The sequence below is a fragment of the Spermophilus citellus genome (assembly GCF_964194105.1).
Source record: "Spermophilus citellus genome assembly, chromosome: 11".
NCBI lineage: Eukaryota > Metazoa > Chordata > Mammalia > Rodentia > Sciuridae > Spermophilus > Spermophilus citellus.
In genome coordinates, this window is record NC_138192.1 from 125,943,160 (window position 1) to 125,961,589 (window position 18,430).

The following is an 18,430-nucleotide window of genomic DNA, read 5'->3' on the forward strand; positions in this document are numbered from 1 at the left end:
TATTTCCTGCTCTGAATGCTCATCTAGAATCACAGGGTCTTTTGTGAAGGTGTGCTCCAGTATGTCTGGCATCCCATTTCATCCTCCCCCTCCTTGAAGGCTGGAAAGGAAAGAGTTGTAACAATAGATGTGCTGGAATGCTCCTGTCAGGGGCTGACCTTTGTATCATTGCTCCTCTATTTTCAGAGACCAAAGAGCTTAAGTTAAAATTGGAAAGAAGCCATGGGACTGAGCGGCTTTTCCTCTTTGGAAATGCAAAGGCTTAACAGAATTCTCCCCTGGTCATCCTCGCTGCCCTTCACCCTGACCCTCACACCTTCCCAACATTAGGGAAAGGCAGGAAGTTTTCCCTGAGGGTTTTCTTTGTGACGACACTGGTGGGGCAGATTGATCAATGGGGAAAACCCCATGTGAGAACACGCCTTCTGTGTACATTCCCAATATTTGGCTATAAGTAGGGCTGTTATTAGAGCAGAACAGCACTCTCAGGGTACTTGGTCCACAGTGCTGAGCAGATCTATTCTTTGAGCTGAGAATGATGTGCAGTGGCAAGAGTTGGCTCCTGGGTGCCTTGGTGTCAGTGCTGCTCCTCCACCTCTGCAGAGAGTCAGAAGGTAAGTATTCTCTTTCCTGCTAGGATGGAGTGCAGGAGAACTGTTCTTCTGTTCCTGTAAGCCTGGAAGTCCTGCAGGTCCCCAGGGGAGGGGAGACTGTTAGGAAGTATACAAAAGGGAAGGGCGGGAGTCGTCAGTTTATGGATGAGTAGAGGGGACCAGGTTTATTGCAGCCAATCAGGCTTCCTCTCTGCTGTGAATCCCAGCAGATTTGGGGTATGGTGGGCTTCCAGAGGCTCCAGAACTTCAGGACAAGACCAAACTACCATTTTGGGGAGTGATGTAAACTGTGTAACATTTGTCTGTATGAAAGGTCCTTCTGAAGCATAGAGAACTCTCCCACATCCCGAACCTTTTCCCTCCCAAAGAAACAATGTTTGTAAAGTTCAAAACTTCTCCTTTAAGTGTTGACTATGGCACTTGACCTCATTAGCCCCATGAGCCAGAGGACATTGCTTGCCAACTTTGAGATAAAATTTATTCCTTATCTTATAGCAGGTTATAATTTAATGCAGAGTAGTGTCCAAGTATTGCTTTATTACTGAAGAGTACATCTCTTTTAGCAATAGGTGCATGCTTGAAAATGCACATTAACCTTTTATGAACAGAATTTTAAATCACCATCAATGGTGTTGCAATTGCAAAGTGCTTTAGCTATCGCTTCTAAAAAACAAAAAATCACCTTTTACTTTCTAAGGCCATTTCTCAACATTGGTAACAAACACTAGATTAAAATCTACCAATTTATTAATTTTTTGAATTTGGAAGGTTTATCTATTAAGGTGTTTTTTTTTTTCAAATGAGGATGTAAAGAGTGCCTACATTTTTGAGTGATTATGGTAGACTGAAATAAAATATTGTCAGTTTGCATTTCTTATTAAAGATAGTTTATTCATGAGAAGTCATGTTTTTCTAAACTATTATTGAACCCAAACTTCCTAGCACACCATTTTGTAAAAAAAGAATTGGAAATTATGTTAACCTGAATCCAGAAACCCAAAATGGGTTTCAAAGAAATTAAAATTCTTCCATAAAATGGGTTATTTGGTCCACAAATCAGATTCACTAGATTTTTTTCACAACTTCAGGTAGTTCCATAATATCAGTTACAGAAGTTCATCACATGGGTTTAATATCTTTCATTTCTCTTTCAGCAGCAAGCAACTTTGACTGCTGCCTGCAATATACAGAGAAGGTCTTTGGTCACAGATTCCTTGTGGGCTTCACACAGCAGTTGGCCAATGAAGCCTGTGATATTGATGCTGTCATGTAAGTCATTCACTGATTTTCAGTCAATTATACCAAGACTACGTGAGAATTTCAGATTTTTTGGGGGGTCTTTTTAGAGTCTCATTCAGAAATAACTGACGTGGCAAAGGCAATTTTATGTTAATAGTACACATCTACTTTGAAGTTTAAATAGGACTGAAGTAAGGCCAAAGCTTACTTTTTTGAACAAAAAATAAGGCAGAAATCATTTTCTAATATAAACTTATAGGCTATTAAAATGTATTTCAGGAATATATGGGAGATATATATTTTGAAATAAATATTTTCTACTTGAAAATGTTTGGGCCTGTAAGTAAAAATCTCAGACTGATTATTCTGTCATTTAAATATTCTTGATTCCTATAGGATATAGGAATGATGTAAGTTACTGATCATATCTATCTATCTATCTATCTATCTATCTATCTATCTATCTATATCTACACACACATATTGCATGTAACCACTAGCATCAAAATTGAATAAAAATTTTGAAAGTTTATCTTCCTGCCATTGTATAATCATTTGTTATATTGCAGAAAAAGTCAAGGATAATTATTTTGATATCTTGCCTCAAGATTTATCATGAGCATTTTTTTTCACATTTCATTTTACCTCTTTAGCTGAAATGTTTAGCGTGTAGAGTAATCCACTGAAATAGAAAATGTACGTTGAATGTTTTGTGAAAAAGACATTTAAAATTTATTAAACACAAATCAAATTTTCTGACATTTTAGCTTTTACACAAAGAAGAAATTAGCTGTATGTGCAGATCCAAAGAAGCCCTGGGTGAAGAGAGCTGTGCGTATGCTCAGGTATGGATGACTGGCAATCAATTAGCCTCTCTCCAAGTGCAGGGGAAAGGGATGTGTGCAGAGGGGTCCATCGCAGGCTTGCTGGGGTTCTTCAGTCTATGTGCTGTGAATTTTTTAAAGGGAAAACTTGGATTGAATGATGAAAATAAAAGGAAATTTTCCCACATATAGATCATTATCCTCATTATCATTTTAATTTAGTGTCTGTTCACATGAAGTATTAGATTCCTCTATGCTCTCTTCAGTCACTAGTTGCTTGATTCCTGTTGCAATGATGCTTCCTATTTACAGAATTTACGCTCTACTTGATGTTTGATTGTTAAAAACTGAAAAGTAAGCATTAGTTAAGAAGAGTCCAGAGGTTCTGATTTATACTGATGACACTAGAGAATAACAATTTATCAATAAATGGCCCCTAACACCATTGTGCTATAGACACTGAACTTGGAAACACAAGATTAATGTTTACATTCTGTTTCTTCATGAACTAGCTTAGCTATTCAGAAAGGTGCGTCGTCTCTAAACTTGAGTTTCATTGAGCAGACTTTGAGCTGCTTTACATTCTGAGATGAGATTAAGGACATGTGAAATGACCTTCAGGTCCCAAAGCCATTCCCATGATTTGGCCACCCTGTCTTTTCCTACACTTTCCTTCTTTTTCTCTTTATAGTCAAAGAGTCAAGAAGATGTAAAAACAGATGCTCTTCTGGAATGGAATTAGACACAGCTCAAGAACAACAAGATCCCAGCTGGGACTGGAAGTCTCACTTGCACGTTTTTCGGCACTACCTGACCTCTGCTTTATTGGACTTGTCCAATGGATGAAGTTGATTCATATTGCATCATAGTTTGCTTTGTTTAAGCATCACATTAGTTATGCTCCATTTTATGTTAAGTTATTTATAGCAGTAGGTATAGCTATTTAATAATAATTTCCCATAAGCTATGTGGCTTAGTGCAAGGTAGGGGAATAAGATTATATGGCCTTCTTGCAAGCAATAAGCTATTTTTTAAAAAAACTATTTAACATTCTTCTGTGTACATAATTTTGTCTCCTAAATTGTAATGATATTTTAAAAGACAGAAATGATTATAAGAAGGATTAATATTAAAAATAAAACAAAAACACAAAAATTTATTTGCTGATTATCATTTATTAAGACACATAATGAAAATACTTGAAGACACAGCAGTTAAGAACATTTTCTGAAAAATTATAATCCTCGTTTATTTCTGCCTGATTATTTTCTTTATATCTATCCCTCATGGCCCTGGAATTGATTCCACAAGAATTGTTGTTTTCGTTTTTAAATTCAAAGTCACCCAGACCAAAAATCAGAAAGATCTTACGTTTGTGATCCATAGTCCAGTGTTTATTGTTATAATTTTTTAATATCAAAAAATATGGAGGCTGGGGTTGTGGCTCAGCGGTACAGTGCTTCCCTAGCACATGAGAGGCCCTGGGTTTGATCCTCAGCACCACATAACAATAAATAAACAAAATAAAGGTATTGTGTCCAACTACAACTAAAATTTTTTTTAAAAAAGTATGCCTATAGACTCTGTGAATGTCAGAGAAACACAACAATCATTGAGAAAAAGACCAGGAGTAATTTCTTGGTCCATCATCTTTCATGAGCCAGGATCCTTTGGAATAGTCACCTTAGCATAGGAACCTTTCTCTAAAGCCCTCCTGAGTCTTCTGTAAGCAGTTTCCAAATGGAAAATAACTACTTGGACAGTTCTTAGAATCTGACCACTTCACTAGATGGAGAGACTTCAAACAGATAAAACCCAGTAGGAACCCAGCAATAAGGTGCAGAGACCCTGAAACAAAGTGGCTGCTGTCAGTGTTCATGCACTGAAGCTCATGGTTTGCCTCAACACAGCACTCTGAAGGGTCTGCCTTGGTTTGGGAGGGACATGAGATCACTGAAGGTAGACATGCTGATGATATGATGCAAACTCCAGATGCACACATCCATAAAGCAGGGCAGAGGTGGGTCATCTGAAGAAGAGCCAGAAGAGTAAGTGGCTCAATATACCTCGGAGACGTATCTGTGCCCAAGAATAGTAACATTGAGTCATCAGGGAAAGTATGCTCAACATCCTGTTGTTTATTCAGCAAGCACAGGCTTCGTACTTCTATGTGCCAGGCACCGTGCCAAGTGTTGGAGAGATTAAATGACTTAAGACTTGGTAACTTGCTCGAGGATAATTAGGGTTGAGCAGTGTGGTGTGGGGAAGGGACAAGTATCCATCTATTGCAACACGTGGTGGTAAGCACTTTGGTAAAGTGCCACTGGGTGCCACAGGACATCATTAGTGAAGGCTTCCAAAAGGAAATAATATTCAGTTTCACCATATTGAATCACTGATGTTCTGGGTTCTTGACCTATGAAGAAAGCAGCTGTATGAGCTGAGGTATGAAGGACCAGTAGGAGGTAGCCCATGGAAAAAAGGGGCAGCTGAGAATGGTTGGAAATATCCAGGGACATGTTTTGGTTATCACAATATTTGGGGGTAGGGTACTATAGGCATTCACTGGGCAGGAGCCAAGGATGCTAAACCTACTGGAATGCCCAGGAGAGTTCTGCACAACAAAGCATTGTTCCATCCCAAATGGACATCAGAGCACCATTAACAAGAGTGAACGAAGCCGAATGTTTGGGTGTGGGGGCGTGGAGTGGCTGAGGATTAAGTGAATCTGTTACTGCAACCAAGTGTAGTTATTTGAACTTGAACATGGAATTACTGGGGAACCATTGACCGAGGTGTGGTTTCCTCATGGCAGAGGAACAGGAGGTGGGGCAAATGGAAAGCAGAGGTACTAGAGACAGCCACAAGGAATAAGGAGAGAAATGACAAAAACTCAGCTAAAGCCATGGAGAAAGAAAAGGTACCAAAGAGATGGGTTTGTGAACCCTGAGCCCATTCTGGACACCGCTTCTGCCCATCCCTCAACTGCCCTTTCTTGGAATAGCATAGCCAAAAATTGTCAGGGGACAGCAGATTTGTCCTGACTTCTTAGAAGCCTCACCAGGTAAGCCTGTGGAGTGAGAAAAGGAGAAAACTTTGTTAGCACTTTGGAGGTGTCTGAATCATTTGGGACCAGTACTACTTAGTAGCTATGAGGTAAGTTTCTGGAGACTGAAATCTCCAAGCCAGATTGCAAATGTATTAGTTCATTAATAATAAAAGCATCCTGGTGTGAGTGGCACGGGCATAAGTACATGGAAAGATTAACTGAGCAAGCCACATGGGAAGTCAAACTGGATCCCACAGCTGGTTTGTTAAGCTTGGGATCAGAGCAGAGAGCTACACTTTGTAATTTTAATGTTTAATGCTTTGATCTCATGGCACTAACCATGTTCTTGAATTAGGGATGTTGCTCTAAATTCACAGAAATTTCTTTCCCATTTTGGAAAATGTATATCTTTCTATTTAATTTTTAACGCTTGTATAACTTATATGCAGTAAAGTACACACATTTCATGTATGCAGCATGATGAATTTTTACATGTGTACATGCCTGTGTAGCAACCCTGCTAAAGATATTAAATGTTTTTAGTAGCCCAGAAGGCTCCCTCACACCCTCTTACAGCCAAAGATGCTGTTGTTCTTATTTATTCACAGTGCAGCAGTTGGCTTCTTCTTGGTTTCATATATGCGGAATCATACAAAATGTACTCTTGGGTGTTCGGCTTCTTTCACTAGAGTCTCTGGTCTTTTTAAACTTACTTTTAATTCTACATGTAATTCAAGATTTCATTTCCCATTCTTTTATTCAAGCAATAATGATAAAGTGAATATTAGTGATAGACTTTTTTCAGTTGAGGTTGTAGAGAAAGAGAATCCCAGTAACAGTGAGTTGAAGTATGAATGGTGATCAATCACTCAACAACGAAGGTGAGAGGAGAAAAATCTAGAAACTAGAATACTTTAATATGGATAGATAATTGAAGAGCCAGGAGAGAGAATGAGAGGGGAGGGTAATTGAAAACATTATAGTACTATAAAGAGTTGAAAGTTCTGAGACTGGAACAAATGGCGACTCAGCTTCTTTCAAGAGGCAGGAGAAGTGGAGGAAGAGTGGGGAGTGCATGGGGAGAATTTGACAATCTGGGTTGGAGGAGGTTGGTGGAGTCTCAGTCAGTGGTGATGCCTTCCTTGGTGAATGACCCGTCTTTGAGAGTGATGAGTGAGTGGGCTGGAATGGAGCTTTGAGATGAAAGGAGCTTCAAGATAGTGAAGGACACAAGGCACACTGAAAGGTGGTTCCATGGTGTGGGGGCCCTGCTGAGGTTGGAGAGAGGGAAGCTGCTGTGACTACAATTGGGATGGATCAGGAGTAGGAGCAGACAAGGGTGGTTAGTTCAACTAGCCAGGTCAGGCTTTGCATCCAGGTGGCAGGGAAAGAGGTTCAAGTGCTGAACCACTGGATCTTGACCAAAGAGAGCAGAAACCTGACAAGGAGTGAGTGGAGAGGTCCTCAGATAAAAAGACCTAATGTGGTCAAAGGGCAGGAGAGGGGTGGGCAGGAAGGTATGAAACTGCTCCAGGAGCCAAGGTCCAGGGCGTGACGGAGTGTGTAGTTCAAGTGCATCTGGGCCTGGAAAGCTACCAGATTGGCTTAGTCATCGCCATTGGTCTTCCTTCCATGTTTTATTAGGGAAAATACAAGAGCAGAAAGACTCTTAGAAGGAGGCTTCATGCACACATGGCCCATTGGCCAATCTTGTTTCATTTATAGCGTTCAACTTACTTCTCCCCACCTATAACTTCTGGATTACTTTATAGCAATTATTTGACATCTAATTAGTTTGTCTATAAATATTTCATTATACATAAAATATAGAGACTTTTTAAAAGCACATAATTTTATTATCATAGATTTATAAGCCAACATGAATGTTCTAATATCACCAGTCAACGTTCAGATTTCCCTGCTTGTTTTTAAAATAGGTATTTTTTTAAGTTAAATTCCTTGAAGATGCAAATGAGAGGCCCAAACTGCATTTGTGTAGTTTGCTTCTTTTTACTTTTAACCTGCAAGTTCTTCACCATGAGTTCCGTTTCTTTTTCTTCTGCAGTTTGTCCTAGAGGAACCGGGACACTTGTTCTGTGGTTGTCCACATTCTGAGTTTTGCAGATTGCAAGCTGGCCGTTTATTTAACATGTTCTCTGATCTCTACTTAGAAGTAGGTTGGATCTGATGACAACCTGGTTGGGGAAGGAGGGCAAGACCACTGTATGCTACGTGGGTATGAAGCTGCCCCAGCTGATGTCAGTGGCAGGAGAGAAAGAGGTTCAAGACCTTCACAGTGTGATGGTTTAAACATATCCACATGCTTCAAAGAAGGTGATGGTGCAGGTGTGTAGGGATGGAGAAGAGCCATCCTAGAAGCACAATGTTAGTTTCCACCCACTGCTGGTCCTGTGCTAGAAGAGGAGAGGAAAAAGAACCCCTCTGTCTTGAGAGGGGCAGAAGCAGTGTTCAAACTGATTTGTTGGTTTAATTAGCACAGAGCAGCATTGACATCAGCTAAGTTTGGTGATATTTGAAATATTTTTTTTCTATGTCTCTGACTCAAAGCAAGCACAAAATGTTTATGAATACGTCTGGCATAATAATGTGGTTGTAGAAGATGCTTCCCAGAGTCCTGATTGGCACAGTCTGTTCTTCATCTCTTTAATGATTAGCATCAAGGCAGAGGGAATAGGCAGAGGCCTGACAGGTAAATGTAGACTTTTTGTTTCTGTTTTCTTGTTCCACTTCCTTCCTCCACTATGTGATTAGCAATTACCTTAACAGATATATATGAAATTAAATATCACCAGGTGATAGGGAACACATTTGATTTACATTTATTCAGACTCAGGCCTCATGGAGCTCAATCTTTCAGGGGCCCAAATTCAGCAAAGAAAAAAGCAACTCATTCCAGAGAGTGGAAATCCAGAGGTGGATCTGGGTAGAACCTGTTCTACTAAGAGGACAAAGAGAGCAAAGGGCAGCTGACCCTTTGGAGTTCATCAGATATATTTGTGAACTCACTTCTCCTGTTGTCCACCCAAACTATGTTTTTATGAAAGACCTTCAATTCCTTAAGTGAATTTTCAGCGAACAGAAGATTTTCTTTGTCTACCTTAGACCTGTTTCGTGGGTGGAATTATGCTAACCAAGTGGAATCCTACTTGCAAAACTTCTTCATTAATGAGTAGAATGTTCCATACTACCTGAATTATTTGGCAGCAATACATCTTGAGCCAGAAGTTGGCACATGGGGCTCTCCTCCGAAAGCATGAAGAGTGTCATTGTGTCGCCTCCTCCTTCCTTCTCTGGGCAGGAGAGGCAGTAAGCTCCTTTCTGTTTGCTGTCCTGCTGTGTCCCACCCTTGGCATTATGTCAAGCACACATAGGGTAGGCGTTCCAAAGAGAAAAATGGGTGGTGCTGTCTCCTCTAATAAAGCCAAGTCTAAGGCAATCCAGCGACTGCCCCACCCTCTTTCTCTGCCCTGCTGCTGTGGTTCCCTGGATTTGGCGTGTTGGGTGCAGTCTCATCAGGCCGGATGTTGGGATGTGTGGCTTGTTGAAAGAATGCCATTTCCTTAGTTTCCACCCTCAGGGCTCCAGGAGCAGGGCTTGCCCTCCCACATACCTTCTCCTGCTGCTACCCTGACCTTGCCTAGGCCTGACCTGGCTTGCCTTTCCTCCCTGCCCTACTGTAAAAATCAGTTCCACTTTCTCTAGATGGTGAAGTCAGTCTGCAAAAGAGTCAGGTTGGGTGGAAAAGTCAGTTGGAGGGAAGGTGTATTTTCCATTTTACATTGAAAGAGATCAAATGTCTCCCAAAACAAAACCCTTGACTCCCACATTGTAACTCAAATTGAGAAGGAAGAAGGGATTTTTTTTTAAACTCCTGAAAGCACTCTCCTTAATAGAAGTGCTACAGAAGTCAAGGAAAAGGCTGTGCCGTCTACCTGGGCCATGCAGAAGGCTTCTAAGAAACAGGTGCTGAGTGTGTCAAGGATGCTTTGAAGCTGTCAGGTGGATGGCTGCTGCTCTTCTTCATACTTACATTCATTTTCCTTACATCTGCTTCATTTTATTTTCATATCATGGAATCCTCTAATTTCTTGATTTCTGCCATTTCTTTTAAACTATCGGAAAACTTTGGTTCTTTCCCCAGCCAGCCCAAATCCAATGTGACACCGAATCAATTCTTCCATTCACATTTTGGTCCCTTTGCTCCCTTGTGCCACATCCAAGCTACAAAACTCCACTGGTGGATTAGGCTGCCTTTCATCCTCTTAGTTTGCAGGTGGCTGATCACCATGACAATGTTCCATTACTTGTGGCCTGGTGCTGTTGCAAATTCATGTTTTTCCAAGAGGCTGGGCTTTCAATATCTCCATCAAAGCAAAAGCTCTTCTGGATGAGGTTGAGCTGGTGAGATGATTATAGTAGAGGAGAAAAGTCAATACTAAAGCTGGACTCAACTTTGCTGAAAAAAAAGGGCAGAGGAGCTGTGGTACAGTACTGTAGACCACTAGTGTTTGCTAGTTGGCTTTACCAAAGGAAATATAAGCTTTTTTATATCTTCATGATGGAGACAGTTTTACAACTTGCAGCAAGACACCTGTCCACTGAGGTTTGGCTCTCTCCCAACTACGGAGCAGGGAGATAGCGCCCTATCTTCTTTGATGATTACATTTCAAAGGAAAGGCTCTCAGGACCTTGTGAATAACATTTCTGTGTTGTAAAACTGGCAAGATGCTTTTCAAAAATTTTTATATCTCAAAGGAGCAGGGAGAGAATTCATAATAAGAAGTTTCCAAAATAGATGCTCAGAGAAAAGGAAGGTCGTCAGAAGCTTGGAGGCAGGAGAAAACTCTGAAATTGGGTCAACCTGAGGGCAACTGCAAGGTATTTTTTTAAAAATAATTTTTAGTTGTAGACAGATACCTTTATTTTATTTATTTATTTTTATGTGGTGCTGAGGACGGAGTCCAGGGCCTCACATGTGCCAGGCAAGCACTCTACCACTGAGCCACAACGCAGCCCCTGCAAGGTATTCTTGGTCCTGGTCATGTGGTGACCTTGGGCACCTTTCAGGTGAACTGAGCATCTTCTCCTCAGAGTTGACTCCACGCTGGAGCTTGTTTTGTGGCTGCCCAGGGGTACCATGCACAACTCCTTGTGAAGAGGGCCTGGGGGTGAGGCGGAACCCTGAGGACCTGTGAGGAGGTCCAAGAAGCAGCCTGTTGCATTTACCCTGATTTCAGGGTGGACCCACCTTTAGCCAGGTCCCACTGGTCCGCTCAAGCACCTCTTTGTCTCCTCTTGATTCTTCTCACAACCTTGCTCTGAAAGTCTTTTCTTTGTCCTGTCTCTCCCATGTTTTCCCCTCTCTTCCCATTTTTCTTCCTCTTCCTCTTTTCCTGACAAACTGCTGTGGTTTTGACCTGCACTGACCCCAAAGGCACATGAGTTAAAGCCTTAGCCCCCAACTTGGCACTCCTGGGAGGTGGTGGAAACCTGAAGGAGACGGCCTAGAGGGAGGTCTTGAGGCCCTTGTGGCTGTGCCCTGGAGAACGACTGTGGGACTCCAGTTTCTTCCTCTTCTTTTCTTTCAGTTCCTGGCTAAGAGATGAGTAGTTTGCCCTGCTGTGCATTCCCACTGTGACGTGCTACCACAGGCACAATGTAACAGGACCAGGCGGTCCTGGACTGAAATCTCCAAAACTATGAGTCAAAATAAACCTTTTTTTCTTTATAAACTGATGTATCCCAGGTGTCTGTTTCAGTGATAGAAAACTGTCTTATACATTCCTACACCTCACCTGTGGCTGAGACTCCTCTATCTTCCTGTCCATCCCTTTGTCTCTATTCCTGATCACTCAGGGTCAAACTTCCAAAAGTCATCTGCTCATTCCTCACCCCCAGTCCTTTACCAACTGCTAACCCCGTACTACTCCTGTTGGTTATGGATTGCAACAATTGCACTTCTGCTCTTGGTTTCCATTCTTAGTGCCCTCATCTTCTTTCTGTGGCTCTTACCTCCTAAGAGGTTTTTCAGCCTTTCCCTTCATATCACAATACCACTAAATACCACTGACATATTTATTAACTAATTTTGATCTTGCCACTTGCAGGATTAGAAATTGCTCCTGGGTACCTTTTTCCTCTGTCTGAGCTTCAGGATCCTTTTGAACACAGTCACCTTTGCTTCTTGGAGCTTCTTGTGTTCCACATACCTAGGCAGACTGGATTCCTTCCCATATTATGGGCATACCTTGTCATTTTCTTTCCATACTTCCCCATCCATCACCTTGCCTAGAATGCTTCCCCAGCCACTACGTAGAACAAGACGCAGCTTGAGGGCTTGAGCTCCTACATGGACTGTTTCTGGATTGGTCCAGTCAAAGTTCCTACCACATCCCTCTCAGAAACCACAGCACATGAGTCTGTCCCACTGATGGAGCACAAACCTTGTTCTTCCATGCATTCCCATGTGCTTACCCTGTATAACTCACCCTTGCACAATTCTGTACTTTCAGGTGTGGAATGTTGCATTATCTTTACCTCTTTGCATTTCTGGTAGTGCCTAGCCTAAGAACTTGTGTGCTGTTTGGATAATTTTGAAAGGCTATAAAAACTACTTGATAATTCCCAGAGAAAACAAGCACTCATATGATTGGTGGGAGTGTAACGAAGTAGAAATTTTCTAAGTAAAAGATTTCAGAGTGTGCTAAATATCTTAAAGATGTGCATGCATTTCACAGTATCTGCATTTCCTACAAATTTATTCCAAGAAAACAATTGCATAAAAGCACAAAAAATAAGAATAATACTGATTATAACAGTATTGTTTGCTCATAACAGTTTTTAAAAATTATCAAAATATTCAAGCGGCAGGGATAATTGTAACACATTATGGCTATGTACTTAGATATATTTAGTATACCCATGGATTTATTTTGCTAGAATCACCTATGGTTGTTAAAATTTTTAGAATACTTCTCTATCGATCCATACAATTATATCCCTCTAACTTCCAAATGATATCACTATGCTTTCCCCAGAATAACCAGAATTCTCCACAGTCGGGAAGCTGAAGGGAAAACTGCCTCAAGCAGCGGGATTCTTTATCTTCAATATGTTTTTTAAAAAATTCTAGACTTTGGGGCAATGGGCCAATTGTGTTCTCTTCTTGTTTTCCTTTTTGCAAAATTCTGTACCATGTACATGTATTAGTTTCATAATTAGAAAAGAAGTCCTTAAAAAAAGAGTAGAATTTAATATTTACACTTTGTAAAACTGTAGACTGCCTAGGGAAATATCTGTGAATCTAAGAGGACAGAAACACGATAATTTCAGAGAAAACCCAGACATGAGGGACAGCTTTATCAAAGTACCATATGCTAACCTTCTTTCTTTCTTTGTATCCCCTATTTATAAAGAAGACAATAACAATAATAACAACACATTTTTAGGCTAATCCTGATGGTAGGCAAAGAGATTAAAGGACTACTTTTTCTATTAGCACCTTGGTAGAAAAACTCCCCCTGTGGTTAGCAAGCCATCTGGGTTTAGCTTAATTAGATGTTGTCCAGGGCTGTGGGATCCTGAAATAGTATTTCTGCAAGTTGTTTGTTAAAAATAGAAATCCCTGAAAATTCTCATGTGTTAGGTCTAGAGTGGAGTCCAAGAATCTATACCAGCTCATTCTCATCATTAGATGAGTTTGGTTTCTGAGAAAAGTCCACGGGTGAGTGAAGAGGCTGTCCATCAGAGGCCGGCCAACAGAGGTCCTATCTGGATGGATCTCCTAAGGTGGAATGTTGATTTTAAGAGGAAGTTTGGAAGGAAGCTTTTGTACCCCTGTCCCCCACCAGGACTAGACTTCCTCATTTCAAGGATACGGTGAACTTTTTCTCCCTATCCATGGGGTAAGGCCATTGCCATTTCCAAGGTGGTGCCATGTTGGTGGATGTGTTCACCCTGGGACCAGGAGGCAAGGAGTGACAAGTGGGATGGGCATCCAGAGTCGCCTGTTCAGCAGAAGGAACCCAAGTTCACCTGCACAGCTGAAACAAAATGTGTGATTCTTTTTTCTAAACAGCTACATTAGATTTATTTATTTATTTATTTATTTATTTATTCATCCTATGAACTCGCCTATCCTTCTTGATAATCACTGTTCTAGAAAGCAAGGAATGATTTCTACCTTAAAACTGGAGATCCTGACAATGTATTTATCAGTAGCAGAAACTGTTAACCATGAACTTGCTTCTGAACAGAACTGGAAGGACTTTTAAATTTGTCTCATGTTTATTTATTTACTAATGTAAATTCTCTACCCTGAAGGTCAGTTCAGACTATTCTTCTGATATTTGACTAACATGTAGCCTTTCAGTCTTATATTTATCAAGGAACTCTATGTGGTTGATACTCAGAAGAGGAAGGAGAAATTAAAGGGAACTTGGACACAGCTGTGGTCCACCTCTGTAATCAACAGAAAGCAACACCAAAGTCTTATTGTCAAAATCAGAATATTGGGGGCTGGGGATGTGGCTCAAGCGGTGGCGCGCTCGCCTGGCATGTGTGTGGCCCGGGTTCGATCCTCAGCACCACATAAAAGATGTTGTGCCCGCCAAAAACTAAAAAGTAAATATTAAAAAATTTCTCTCTCTCTCTCTCTCTCTCTCTCTCTCTCTCTCTCTCTCCCACTCTCTCTTTAAAAAAAAAATCAGAATATTGGGAGTGAAGAATGGGCTTCCAGTTTCAATTCCTTCTCAGGCTTTCAAAGGTGTAGTTCAAGAGAACTTTGCCTTTTCATTGTTTTCTGATTAAAGAGCTGTACAGTTTTCCACAATCACTTGTCTGTTTGAAAATTACATTCCAGATATCACTAAAATTATAGGTCATTGCTATTTTTTATATTATTTTTGTTTTTCTTCATTTTATAATTCAGCTCTCCAACTGTTTATGTTAAGCAGGATCCATCAAAGGAGTTAATCAACATCCCAAAGTCTGATTTTAGTGAAAATTAGAGAATGATTAAAGCAGCGGAATGAAATATGTTGGAATTTATTTGAAAAGATGCCTGAATGCCCCATTAAATACATTGTTCTTTGTTAAACCAATAACTGAGTAAATGACAAAGGTAAAGTTCTTAAATTACTCTCCCCCCCAATGTATTTATAGTAAAATATGGCTTCCACTAAGATTTCTCTTATATAAAAATTATTCTTAAAGTTGCTTCTAATCTTGTAATTCCATATTTCCATAGTATATTGCTTTGAGATCCCATTTTAGCAATGTTAGTGATCTCTGGAATATTTAGAGCTAATAAGTATCCCTTTAATAAGCTTTGTTGTGTAAACATATGTTTTGTGAAGTAAAATGTAGATTTTTAAGTCCTAGTTTAATTTGGGCATTCAATGATTCTTTCTGGGAAGGTGGCTTCCCTTAGTAGACAGTTCTTGCTAGGCCGATAAATCACTGCAGATAATGTTTGTAACCTGTAGGAAAGGAAGATTGGGAAATAACAGATTGTCAGCTGCCAGAAGCCATCCGTGATTGACCCAAATGTGGACTGAGCAATGTTGGAACCATTAGTCAGGAAAGCAGGGTAGCAGGCACTCCCTCAGTAGGCATCCACTGTTTGAGATCACCTGATTCACCCGGTGCACTGTCTAGCTCACCACTCAAGTTCTAGCTCAGCTAGGGAGATGGGCGAGATGGGCGAGACCCGATAGAGCCAGACAGCCTCTCAGAAATGGGTGTAGCTTGTCAAATGCCAATCATCCTGTTTACAAGACCCCTGCCACACCTGAAGCTTAACCCTGCCTTTGATGTACTCCCCTTAAATAAAGAATTGGGGCCTTTTTTCATTTATTCAGTTCCAGTTCCACTCGAGACTGGACAACCCATCAGGCACTCCGCTTTAAATCTAATCTACAGCTGTCTCTATTCCTTACTGATTAAATCAAACTCTTTATTTTCTCACGAAGCCCACACCTCCTGGGCAGCAACCAGGTCTGTTGGCATGCTGGTCACCTCCATGGTCAGCACTGAGATTCTTGCATCAGGTAGCAGGTTGGGTTCCATGACATCTGCATGACCTTATGTTGTAAAACCTTACATACCAGCCCTTGGGCTTCTGTGTTGGGAAAATTACATCATAAATACCTGAAGACTTAAATGCATTCTAGGCTCCACCTTGAGAGGTTCTGATCCCATGGCTCTGGGCAGAAATCAAGAAATCAAATTTCTTTCTTAAATTTTTAAGGTGACTTGATGTTTCAGATATTGGGATCTCTACCTTTATAATATATTCCTATTATTTAAAAATATTTTATTAAAAATTTTAGATACTTATTTCTTAGTTTCACAAGAAACTAAGCTAGAGTTTAGTGTGGAAAATGAAAACTACTGTGGGTATTTTAATCAAAAAAAGATTTAATACAGAGAATTAGTTCTTAGAAAATTATTGGGAAAGCTGAAGGAACAAGTTCAAAGTTGGACCTCTGGGCATAATTCTAAGAACACAAGCATGGACCCACCATGGGGTTAGACTGGGATCAAGGACGTTGATTGGAATGACTGACTGCTGGGGTGACTGTGCTCCCACTACTTGTGTCATCTCTTGGTAACCAGGACACTGGAAAGTGGGCACCCAGATACCATCCAGAAACTCAGGGGCCTCCTCAGGAATCCCCTGCAGCTGCATACCCTTGGAGCTAGAGATGGATGTGAAACACCAACCTCATGTTCCATAGATTTTTCAGATTTTTTACATTAACAAAAACTAGAAAAAAGGGAAGTGCAGCTGGCCCTGCCGCACATCTCCATTGCAGACCTTGAGCCAACCAGCTCCCTAGCTGGAAGGCAGTCTGCTGCAAAATGTTGTTTTTAGCATTCCAACCTAGAAAAGGAAGAAGGAAGATCCAATGGAGGTTGAGTAAGCCTATCTACTGATGGACAGCTCTCATCACAGGAAGACAAAGAATTCTTTGGTATAGAGGTTATTTTTATGTAGGGCAAAGTCACTTGTCTGACTAAGAGTATGCCAGGAGGCACCCAAAGGAAGTTGGAATGAATCCTAAACCACTGAAGAATGAATATCGTGATCTGATCTTGTTTTGAAAAATCATTTTGACCTCAAGAAACTGGATGGATTAGAGGAGTCGGGACCAGAGGCCAGGTACATTTGTATTACTTACCATGAATGAAGCTAAAGTTCCCTTAGTATATTCAAATAATTTTATTTTAAATGCATTTTGATTTGGTGCTGTCTTATTTTTAAATCACACTCTAGTTATGAATTTATAAAATAGTTTATTTGATACTATCCATTATTTTGTTAAAACTTTTTTTTTTTTTTGTATCAGGGAGATTGAAACCAGATGTGCTTAACTATATCTCTGGCCCTTTTAATTTTTTTTAAAATTATTTTGAGACAGGGTCTTGCTCAGGTGCTCAGGACCTCTCTAAGTTGCTGAGGCCAGTTTTGAACTTGTGATCCTCCTGCCTCAGCTTCCCAAGCTACACCATCACACTTTATATTATAAAAATGTTAAACATACTAAAAAAAAATCAAAAGGCTAGAATGAACAGCCTGTATTCAACAACTAATTTCAACACTTGGAAACATTCTGCCATATCATAATATTGCTCTTGTGCCCCTCTCTGATTTATTTAGATCAATTGTTCAAATAATTTATAGACATGATGGTACCCACCTCCAAGAATTTGGCTTGAGTCTTTTGAAGATAATGAAATTCTGGTTTGTAATCAATATGTCCATATCACACCTAATAAAGTTAACAACCATTCTCTAATATATCTAGTGTCAATCTATATTACACTTCTCCAAACTGTGTTTCCTGTGTCTTTTGGCTTTCTTTTTCTCTGTTCCAAATTAGATTTCAGCATTACTGGTGTTGGTTATAACTCATTTAATCTAAAAATTGTACTGGATTTCCCCTACTATATATTTTTAAAAATCACCTCTATATTTCTTTCAAACTAGAAGATAAGTCCAAAAGCTGAGTAGTTTCAGGTAAAATTTTCAGAGGTGAGATTTGCATTATATGCAAAGCACATATAATGCCAGCTTGTCCTACAATTAGTAATGTTAATTTGATTTCTTGGGTGAGACTGTGACAGCCAGGTCTCTCCACAGTAAGGGAGGTTTTCCCCTGTGCAAATAGTAAATATTCCATGGGGTAACATCATGCCAATATCTTTGATTTTTTTCCTGGGAGTTTTATATCTACGGATTACTTTTGCCTGAAGCAATTAGGTGTTTGATGGTTAAAATTCTCTTCTTATTCCTTCTACATTTATTTGCTTTAAGTCTGAAAAGAAGAGCCCTTGGGTATAATCTATAGCTCTCAAAAAGTTATCATTTTTCAGAGTAAGGATTTGGTATAATAGACAACTGCCAGTGTCAGCAACTGGATGTCTCCTCTCCTCACTCTCTGAGTGCCAGAAGGGATTTTTAATTCTTCAGGATGTCAAAATCACTTACTCTTTGTGGAGACCATTATTGTCTTAAATTGGCTCCTGTGTTCTTTTGACCTGAGTCCGTTAGCTGTTGGGGCTTCCTTGCTGTCTGCAATGAGACGTCCAGGCTTGTCTTGAACTTTCTCTGCCTCAGACCTGGAATCAGTTGTTTCTCCAAAATGTCAGAGTCATCTTGCAAGAAGGGAGACGATGGT

General features: G+C 40.2%; 1 protein-coding gene across 1 annotated transcript; it reads left to right on the forward strand.

Moving 5' to 3' along the window:
• Window positions 1-535: 535 nt before the first annotated feature.
• On the forward strand, window positions 536-3,555 carry CCL20 (C-C motif chemokine ligand 20; the record flags this gene model as incomplete). The annotated part of the gene is made up of 4 exons (XM_081261828.1): window positions 536-614; window positions 1,769-1,883; window positions 2,621-2,698; window positions 3,369-3,555. The coding sequence occupies 4 exons, from the start codon at window positions 536-538 to the stop codon at window positions 3,388-3,390; spliced, it is 294 nt and encodes a 97-aa protein (XP_081117954.1). The 3' UTR covers window positions 3,391-3,555.
• Between the last annotated feature and the right edge of the window lie 14,875 nt (window positions 3,556-18,430).